The 10,830-nt window shown below is 42.3% G+C and overlaps 1 protein-coding gene and 1 long non-coding RNA gene across 4 annotated transcripts in view; one reads left to right on the forward strand and one right to left on the reverse strand.

Moving 5' to 3' along the window:
• Window positions 1-1,841, reverse strand: part of slc24a4a (solute carrier family 24 member 4a) — a 38,033-nt gene extending 36,192 nt beyond the window's left edge. For both annotated transcript variants that reach the window (XM_076299912.1, XM_076299910.1), the window contains exon 1: window positions 1,709-1,841. In XM_076299912.1, coding sequence (XP_076156027.1) covers window positions 1,709-1,841 — 133 coding nt within the window. The remainder of the gene's footprint in view (window positions 1-1,708) is intronic.
• Window positions 1,842-7,825: 5,984 nt separating this feature from the next.
• LOC143139308 (uncharacterized) lies at window positions 7,826-9,987 on the forward strand. 2 transcript variants are annotated; one of them, XR_012990377.1, is made up of 4 exons: window positions 7,826-7,968; window positions 8,669-8,699; window positions 9,220-9,338; window positions 9,685-9,987. It is a non-coding gene; the product is annotated as an uncharacterized LOC143139308 (long non-coding RNA). The 2 variants fall into 2 exon arrangements; XR_012990376.1 differs by having other exon boundaries at window positions 8,669-9,338.
• The last annotated feature ends 843 nt before the right edge of the window (window positions 9,988-10,830 follow it).

Genomic DNA, 10,830 nt, shown 5'->3' on the forward strand with positions numbered 1-10,830 from the left:
CTTGGAGAATCCTGCTTGATATCAAAGGGGACCTAAAGATCTTGACATAAGGGTGCAGTACACTGCCAGCTACTGATCCACTATAGGTCACTTAAAAACACACATTTATATAATTGGTCATCAACCCCTGTGACTTTACCATATAATTAAACTGTTAAACATCAATTATTTAATATCAATAATAAGACCCTGATAAATACAATGTCTCTCAATTACTCATATCTTCAGATGTTTTAAATGGATGACTAATGGAAGAATTAAATAGATGTATCACTTGAAAAGGGTTCTCTACATCTTCAAATACCTTTGGGATTAACTACAACATACATTCTAAGCCAGGCCCCAATTGTCCAACATCAGTGCCTGACCTCACAAATACCTTTCTGAATAAATGGACCAAAATGTTCAGTCTAAAATATTGTGGAAATCCATCCCAAAAGAGTGGAAGCTTTTACAGCTGTAAAGGGGGGGACCAACTCCACTCCATATTAATGAATATGGATTTAGAACAGGATGTCGTTGAAGTTCCTGTGCAATGAAAGGCGTCCCAATACTTTTGTCTATGCAGTGTATAATTCAAAATTATTCCTGACGTGTCAAATGTGCGTTCAGCGAGTAGCCTACTCGACACAACTAGGATTGACACTCATGCCCGACTGTAACCTACCGTGGATAGCCTACATCTCACATTCTCTCCCGCGCTCCTGCGTTTTAGTGTTGTGAACGGATCAAGCGTTGTCACGGAAAGAGAACGCGAGAGAGAATGAGGGAGAGACTTCACATTCCATCAATGGTGAGTGAGCCGCCTCTGATATGAGATATTGCGAACCTCCGCTCCCTATACTATCCTCTGGCGACTCCACTCCCGCGGCTATTCCCCAAGCTGGACATCTACGGTGGGAGCTGCGTGACGCGAAATCAGAGAATCACGTAGGAGAGAGAGAGAGAGCGAATGAGGATCAAGCCAAACGACCGCCTATTGTGTAATGCCTGGTTCTCCGCTGATGATGATCGAGACAGAGAGAGAGAGAGAGAGAGAGAGAGAGAGAGAGAGAGAGAGAGCAATTTTCACACTGCGGCACACTAAAATTTAGTTGTAGTCGGGCACATGCCTTAAACGGGAACAATGTGAAGAAGGGGAGACACATCGCCATCCCCACGGCAGCTGAGGCCAACCCTCCTTCCCTCTCGCTTAGGCTACAGCAGGTGTCCGAGCAGAGACAAATTCAATAGAGAGGGACATATGGGTCGAAGCCTCCGCACTGTTATTCTAGGTGCTCAAGTCTTGTGTAATCGTTTTACAGAAAATCCCTCTCTGGCAATGAATTTGCCAAGATGGGCAAAATAGTAAATACATTATTTAACGTAGGAAGCGCGCTCCGCAAGTAAAATTACATCTCACATCATTCTCTGAATTAGGCTACGGAGGGGTTGACAGCCCTGTGTTGACCTGTCATGAACACCAAGCGTTAATTCGTTGCAGTCCCGAAACACATGTGGGTTGTAACGTTACAGTATTCTTAAGTATCCAAAAGATAAATCAACCGCACATCACGGCAACCTCCAGTGCGTATCAAATTGCGCTATATCATCGTATAGCCTTTGGTCACCCTCTCAAAACTACTACTGTATACAAGTTATCCTGTGTAGACTAGTTTCTCGCAACATTTATTACCTGCAATAAACCATTCTGGCCTTTGAAACTCACCTGTTTTTGTGAGGAGCGCAGACATACACCACGCCAAGAGGAGAACACTGCAGATGAAACAGACTTGTACGAAGAGCATTTCTCTTCTCTTTCGAACTTTAAAGATTTTGGCAATCATTGTTTTTTTCGACATGGTGCCACGCATGTCCGCCTCTGGATCCATGATCGGATGCTAAGGCGGAGGTCAACGTTTTCAATGTGGTTCGCGTCCCGCCTGATCTGCAGATGATTGGGACTATGGGGATCGTCCGAATTCGGTGTTCAGTCAGTCCTGCCTCCGAGTGCGGTCCTCATCACAAGGGTCGGAACGCAGTCAAATTTCGAGTGGGTCAGTGAGGCTTGCAGCTCGTATGTGTGAGCTTCCCGTCTCAGGTGCTGCCGAAATGTCGTCTAAGATGTTGGGTTATTAAAGACGTTGGTGAAAATAATCGAAGTCCTGCATCAAGCAAACGTCGACCTCTTCTTTTCAAACGTCTTAGATTGCAATCACTGCATTTTCAGGTGGAGCTGTTTCGAAGGATGCAAACACTGACCGGCCCTTCCCCTGTTTTGTGTATATTGCACACAAACAGCCCACAGCTCCGTGGTCCCCAATTGCCTGCTCCAGCCGAAAGAGATTCCCTCACAGAATTGATGTGTTGCACCTGCTCACACGTGTTTCCATTCCGATTGTGGCGTTTATCGTGGCTCGTTATGTATTGTCAGATGACAGTAAAAAGCTTTGGTTAGAAAAACATTTTCAAAACATAATAGGCTGCAGCACATTCGGACAGATACATTTCGGCTGCCACATGCAGTGGCAACTTTTCCATGTGAGTGAGTGTTACGCTTGGACACGTGATTCTTGTCAGCAAACGGTCTTTCACGCTGATGCTGTTTCCATTAGCGGGTACCACCGGTCCTGCCTTGCGAACTAGGCTGCGTTAAAAATGGGGCGTAACACGCCCTTTCGAGTGTCATCTGTGAAAACAATTTAAACACATGTTTTAGAGGTTGGACATATACTTCCCTAGCCATACACATCTTTCATTGGGAAGCCATATCAAAGTCATACTCAAACACATAAATTAATTGATTGCCTTTATTCAATGACCTAGCCTATCATGGTGTTCATGGATGTATAGGGGAACACATGATTCATTTCACCCTCCATAGTATACCCCAGAGTCCTCAACAATTGTTACTCAAAGTGTTGCAATCCACTTAAAATGGATTCAGTCATCTAAATATAGACTTCGAAGCAATTCTTCTTTCAAATCTTTCAACTCAGTATTGGCACTCCCAATGCTCTCCCTCTGCCGCCCCCCCCCTCCCTCTGGTCATGTGCTCCCTCCCAGAGGCTTTGGTCTAGTCCCAGGCAGGCTCTGCTCTCAGCTGACTGCTCTCTCAGCTATCTAAGCAGTAATCACCACAGGTCCTGGTGGGAAGAATGAGAAAGGAATGCCCACACTGATTTTCACCCCATAAAGATAGCAGTGCTACAGTTTATTACTCATTTAATACATGGGATATATTACACACAAAGTCTGCAGATGATGTTTTGTGTGAACACATGAAACCTTTCTTGTGCTTTACAATATACCACAATACCGTGACTGAATATAAATTACTGGGGAAAATTGTTTTTTTGGCTGCAACATTTAGGCTACAATGCAGCTTGAGCTTACAGTAGCATTTAGCCTATAATCATTTAATAATGCTTAATTTGGAGGATTAATGAATAGTTGCAAGTCATGATGTCGGTTGCCATAATAAATGTTGAATGTGTCAGGGGGTGTTTAGAGTGCACTCAGTATGCATTATAGATTCAAGCTTGAATAAAGTGGCTAATTATCATTCCCTGTCATGAAAAAGTAATGCCGTCATTCTGGAATTAACCATCCCATAGTCTCCAAAGCCATTCTTCTTCGGTCACGTGATGCTTATCCTGACAGAGGAGGGCAAGGACTTTTTTTGAAGTTAATTTTTGATAAGAGTTCTCTCTCACAGATTTCCCAGTGATGCCATGGCTGGTATGACTGCTCTGATGTGATGACATGCCAATTAAGGCCATTCAGATATTTATAACAGAGATGATGTTTACATATCATCTTAATCGAGGTTTACTGCTGTCATGAGTTTGTGCTATTTATAACAATGGAAACTTGTTATTTCCAGTAAACATTCTTCATACCCTATTAGCTGGGAAGGAATATGTGAAAAATCATGAAGATTGGGCACTTCTGGATACGTTTTTGATTTTTGGCAGGGTGTTAGGTATAGGCCTAAGGTTTTCAAAAATCCATGGATACAAGTTGGGGTGGCCCCCCTAGTGACAGTTATCCATAAAATCCAAAATGGCCCCCGCCGAAAAGAGAAAAGGTTATATCTCAGCTTCCTTTAGTCTTAAATTGTTGTATAATGTAGTTTCACTTTGTTTGATACAAGGAATCCAATTTTGTTATGTTCTTCTTATTTTAAGTCCATTTTCATGTCAATATCTCTGAAAAAGTCACATTGAAATATTACTCAGGTCCCTAGACCCATATTTTACATCCAATGTATGCTTTTCTTTGTTGATTGGACAAGTCATTATCACTATAGTGTCAAAAATCCCATGTTGTGACCAAAAGGACCATTGTTGCGGCCTTAAATAAACACAAATTCAGAACTATGCCACAGTGAAAAGTTACAGTATATTAGGCTTTTTACCATGTTAAGGATCAATATTATATTTTAGTCAAATAACACAAAAAAAAACAATTCATACTTAAACCGACTTTCTAATGAGGAGATACAGCACTCAAAAAATCCTCCATAGAAATGCATGAGCTTAGTTTGTAACGGCAATATGGCAGTTGTCTACGCAAATCACACCCCTTCCGCGGCAAAATGTTGACATGTGAATACATTGAGCCAATCATGTGGTGTGTTGTGAAGACATCGTGCCAAATCATGTGTTGTGATCTCACCGCTGGAGCAAGATTGGTGTCGTGAAGCCTTGCGCACGCGCATTTCTGCCGAAATGGATGCCCGATGAGTGCCCAAAAAGCGTTGCAATATGGCCGCCGAGTGGAGGAACTTGCCTAAAAGGACTTTGCTTAAACATCATGTATTTATTTAAAGATTTTTGGTTTCACTCTTCATCATTATTAGTACAGCCTCCCTCACACTTGCACAATGTGGTACAGCAAAGTCCAGCTTGGTGGCACTTACAGTTGCCCATACAGGCAACCACACAGCCACAGTTGAGGAGGAGTGAGCATCCCTTGCTGGCATCTTCCAGATCTGTCCAATATGGCACCCAGACTTTGGTTCTGTCATTCCATTCCCAACCCCACTCACTGGGGTCTGGAATCTCTGGAGTTTTGGAGAGGGACTGCTTCCAGACAAAAGCTGCAGTGTTCCAGGAGTTAGGCCTCTCAGAGCTGTGGATTGGATTTGGATCAGGGAAGGCATATACAGATATACCAATCCACCACATCTCAGAAATGCTGGGACCTCAAAAATGTCAAGCACTGCCCCTCTTCCACGCGTTCACATGATGTGACGTTGTATCAGCAATGTATGGAATTGGCAAAAAAAAAAAAGCATGGAATGCGTGGGCAGCTTACCCAGAAGTCACCGGCACCCTCATTCTGATCACCCAAGACCCAACAAGCCTCACACTGAAATTAGTGCACATGCAAGTTCTCAAACGCTGGACCGGGGGCGGAGTGGGGCACTATCCACCGGGAAAAATTCTGACGGCCCCCCCCCCCCAAACATGCACACACATCAATAGCACAAATAAAATATATACTGCTAATGCAATACAACAAGCCAATCAACCACAAACCAGGCACTTTCAATAAATGTGTAAGGAACTAGATATGCAACCATGCAGTATAAAAACAGCTTTGTGGGTGGATGGAAATTTCAAGCATCATGCAAGGACATATCTGGGTATCATAGCACTCCAATAGTTGACTGTATAAATTTAAAAAAGGCCTAGCCTACAGACAATGTCAACCTAATAACACAGGTAATTAAATAATTGAAAAAAAAACAGGCACTTTGAATAGGTTTGTACGAGAACGACTAAAGTAGGCCTATATAGGCTAGGCTTACATATAGACAGTTCCAAGGAGTTCCACAAACCATTTATCAGCCTGAGTGGCCCACTAATTAGTCATTAGGCTAGGCCTAGGCTACATATCAACATAAGACTAGCTTGTACTAGTTTCAATAACGTCAATGCTTTAGCTCCGCTAACCTTGCTCTCTGCCTTCCATCCATATGTAAAACAGCAAGCAACCACGCAAATCCGTCGACTGTCAAAACTCCTGTAGTTTTCCTCGAACTTGATCGTTTGTAGGGTCATGCATTAGACGAGGGGCCGCTCATTAGTGGGTTTGATCCAGCAAGACCACAGCATGGCTGAAAGCCATGCTGTGGGCTTGCGGAGCAAGCCTACTATTGTTCTTCTTAAGTTTACTTTATTTATTAGTGGGTTTGATCCAGCAAGACCACTATTGTTCTTCTTAAGTTTACTTTATTTATTAGTGGGTTTGATCCAGCTGTGGGCTTGCGGAGCAAGCCTACTATTGTTCTTCTTAAGTTTACTTTATTTATTAGTGGGTTTGATCCAGCAAGCCTACTATTGTTCTTCTTAAGTTTACTTTATTTATTAGTGGGTTTGATCCAGCAAGACCACTATTGTTCTTCTTAAGTTTACTTTATTTATTAGTGGGTTTGATCCAGCAAGACCACAGCATGGCTTTGCCATGCTGTGGGCTTGCGGAGCAAGCCCACTATTGTTCTTCTTAAGTTTTCTTATTATTATTTATTATTCCTGTTCACCCACTTTTTGGCCGAACTACTGCTCCTAGACCGTTTGAGCTATCGACGCGGTTCGAACTCCAAAAATTCAGGCCCGAAACGGTGTAACTTGCTTGTTGATTTCGTGTCGCTGGCCCTTGTCGTTTTCGCGGTATTCCCGTTTTTCTGCGTTTTTTGGGCCCATTGAAATGAATGGCGGAATGTTCAGAATTCAAATTTCGATTGTGACATCACAGCTCTAATTGCTTAAGCTTGCACCTGGAAGAGTTCTAAGCCACCTGGCAGAGCTCTAATGGGCTGGGCTGGGCTGTCTGTGTATATGAAGGTGTGTGCATGTAACTTTTGACCCGTATGTCCGATTTTCATAAATGAGGTACCGTTGGAATCCTTGGATGAGGCCCATGCCCCTGATCAAACCCACTCGTGCAGTTCCTCGGAACCGCAATTCTAGTTTATTTATTATTCCTTTTCACCCACTTTTTGGCCGAACTACTGCTCCTAGACCGTTTGAGCTATCAACGCGGTTCGAACTCCAAAAATTCAGGCCCGAACCGGTGTAACTTGCTTGTTAATTTCGTGTCGCTGGCCCTTGTCGTTTTCGCGGTATTCCCGTTTTTCTGCGTTTTTTAGGCCCATTGAAATGAATGGCGGAATGTTCAGAATTCAAATTTCGATTGTGACATCACAGCTCTAATTGCTTAAGCTTGCACCTGGAAGAGTTCTAAGCCACCTGGCAGAGCTCTAATGGGCTGGGCTGTCTGTGTATATGAAGGTGTGTTCATGTAACTTTTGACCCGTATGTCCGATTTTCATAAATGAGGTACCGTTGGAATCCTTGGATGAGGCCGAGTTCCATGCTCCTGATCAAACCCACTCTTGCAGTTCCTCGGAACCGCAATTCTAGTTTATTTATTATTCCTTTTCACCCACTTTTTGGCCGAACTACTGCTCCTAGACCGTTTGAGCTATCAACGCGGTTCGAACTCCAAAAATTCAGGCCCGAACCGGTGTAACTTGCTTGTTAATTTCGTGTCGCTGGCCCTTGTCGTTTTCGCGGTATTCCCGTTTTTCTGCGTTTTTTGGGCCCATTGAAATGAATGGCGGAATGTTCAGAATTCAAATTTCGATTGTGACATCACAGCTCTAATTGCTTAAGCTTGCACCTGGAAGAGTTCTAAGCCACCTGGCAGAGCTCTAATGGGCTGGGCTGGGCTGTCTGTGTATATGAACAAAGATCCTTAATATAGAAAGATAAAGCAGCACAGGCTTCTACAATGGAATGGAATTGTACAGTTCCTGCCTCCTAAAAGGGCGTGGTCAGAATGCGCTGACGCTACCTCGTTGATGAAAACGTCAAATATTTTTCATTTTCGCGCCTCTCTCTTGCTGTGACCAACTGGAGCTGGCCTGGGTGACTGAATTTGGTACATCGTCGTGGCAAGATGCGGTCTGATTTCCAGGTAAGTGGCAGTTTGAAATGTGGCAAGGTATTTGTGATTAGTCTGTGTCAGTGTAACGAGTTATCTATGTAGTAAAATGTCTGCGGAGTTTAGGTAATAACATTATTATTATCTCGTGTCGCCGTCATGAATGTTAGCTCATTGAGGAGTAACGTTAGTTGACGTTAGCTAGCTAACCATCTGATACCGATAGCAGAGCTAGCTGAGGCACTAGCTACCAGATTAATTTGGTAGTTAGGCTACAAAGATAATTTACGAACCTGATATTTGCTCTACCTAAATCGGCATCACTATAGCTTGTGGATCAGATCTACTGCAAGCGACATTGATTTAGCAGTTTTGAAATGTGTTTAGTTGCTAGTAAAAAATGAGTAGCTACCGTATGTACACAGTTGTTGGTGCACTGAATTTTATTATCAGCCTAGCGTAGCAGCTAGTGAAACATTTAGTTTTACGCCATATTCTCTGTCTGTCCTTGATGACGCGACGATTTTGTCTACTGATCTCTGCCCCGATCCTGCACATTACATATTTTTGTATTAAGTTTGTCTCTAATGGCAAATGTGTAGTCAGGGTGGCGCTCAACGATTGTGTTGAATAACGTTATATCAGTTGTGAGTAGTTTTTCTCGGATGGTCTTGCACAGACCCTTATCAAGCAGCACTAAAATGAACGTCATGTTTGCTAATTCTCTCTCCAGTTGTTGGACGAGCAGAAGGACGCTATGGATGGTGAGGATGAACCCGCGATGACAGGGAGGAATGAACTTGAACCTGTGTTATTCAGAGGATAAGTCAATGCTATGTACTGTGTTCTGTAACTGTCCGCTCTTGTGGCCATTCAAATGTATAGGGCAATTCCACGCAAAACTGTAACATCCATAACACCAACACAATGCCATGGTATTTAGTTGGCATTATGGATGTGACAGTTTTGCGTGGAATTGCCCTATACAAGTTACAGACTTTCAAAGTTAAACATATCAAATATAATTTCATATAGGCTACTAACAATCAGACCTGAAGACTTCATGAAACACTACCAAAATAAAGTTGAAACTAATTCTACAAAAGGCACTCCAAAGGAAAAGCCTTTTTGGCTGCATTGGCCAACATGTTTCGACCAACAGCCTGTCACTATGAAACTCTGTAACTAGATTTAAACTTCCCTCTGTATGGAAAAAAAGATCTATTATTCAACATTAGTTAACACACTGAGAATGATTGCTGCACTATATGTATTGTTCTCTAGCAACCTGAAGGTCCAAGACTCAATCCACTGAAGGCTCTCCGTAAAATGGTGGATCTGATGTCTGCTTTGTGGTCCTATAGGACGACGCCATGGATTGGGGTCAGAGATGCGCCTGAGAAGTAAGTGTTTGTGTTTGTAATCAAGTGCTGTAATCACAATTTGACTGATGCTAAAACTGGAGTAGGGGATTTGAATGGACATTTATACCGTGAATTTAAGACATCAAAAAGCCTGTTCATGGCCTCAAAGAAGTCAGTCGTAGTATTTGCCTAACTTGGCAGCCTCTCCAGCTGTATCATAGTCTTCAGTCCTATTGTGTTATCACAGCATTTATAGTATGAAGGATCATATTAAGCAAAGCAATGTGCAGGTGTAGTAACTTAATTTCAAGAACATAAGAACATAATTGTAATTCATGATGTTTTTTTTTTTTTTTTACTTTGCGTGGTGTTGTCTCTGTTTTAGGTGCTGTAAATGCTGGCCATATGACTTCAACCTTCATCCAACCAAACGAAGAGATCCTGCTTTCCTACACTCCATTCAGGATGTTAGTTAATTCAAAGACAATAACAGTATTTAGTTTTGTAAATGCTTAACTACCACTCAATGCAGGACACATCTACTGGCAGTTGATGGAGGGGGTTTAGGGCAGTTGTGCTATTCTTTTCCTTGTGGGTAGACTGCAGAATGTGGCTATGTATGCAGGTGTTAAATTGTGGGATTTGTTGAAAATGTGAATTTCAAATAAAACCATACCATTCAAAGTTAGCCTCACACACTTTATACCCTCCTTTCCTCAGGTTTACTTGTTTGGATCGGATGGACAAGTCGGCACTCCTTATATTAACAAGCTACCTCTTTCTTCTACTAGTTCAATAATATGGTATCTGAAAGAGAAATGCCAGTGTTCATCATATTTTTAGCCTTATATCAATGAAAAAATAAGTGGTGTATTTCCATTGTAATTTGCGTGGGTAGTAGGCCTAAAGATATGGCCGTGTGGCGGCGCTGTGGGATACATCGATTGGCGCTACTTTATCAAACATCAGAGGTAAGGCTAATTGAGAAAGCAGACGTCTGGTTAGGTGTGCTAGTTAGCAACTTGTTAACCAGGGGCACGTTTCCCATAACCATAGTTGCTAACTAAGTTAGCTACTTTGTTGGTTACAATGCAAACTGTGGTTTTGGGAAACGCACCCCTGGCTGTCCAGATTATTATGTGATATGACCTACTTGTTAAACAATAATATGCAATACTATAGTACAGTGGTTCTCAAATGGGGGTACTTGAGATTTTAAAATATACAAATAATTTGCAATAAATGTAGTCATGGATTACTATCCAAATGTTTGAATTTTGTATGTGTTTATTAGTTCCAAAGTTTAATAAATTAGACACTGATGGCACAGTGCTCTGTTTTAAATCTTTTTTTTCTCAACCAAAAATGCTTTGCGCTGGTTAGGGGGAAGGCTACTTGGCTGAAAAAATATTTCACAGGGGGGTACATCACTGAAAAAAGGTTGAGAAAACACTGCCCTAGTTTATGTGTATGTCCGTCTGCTATACAGCCTATTTGAACGCAATCCATTTTCGCGATTGAGTGATCAACA

This window comes from Alosa pseudoharengus, unplaced genomic scaffold (assembly GCF_046254945.1).
Source record: "Alosa pseudoharengus isolate Yale_2024_CS ecotype anadromous, Long Island Sound unplaced genomic scaffold, YU_APseudo_1.1 YU_APseudo_1.1_scf_22, whole genome shotgun sequence".
NCBI lineage: Eukaryota > Metazoa > Chordata > Actinopteri > Clupeiformes > Clupeidae > Alosa > Alosa pseudoharengus.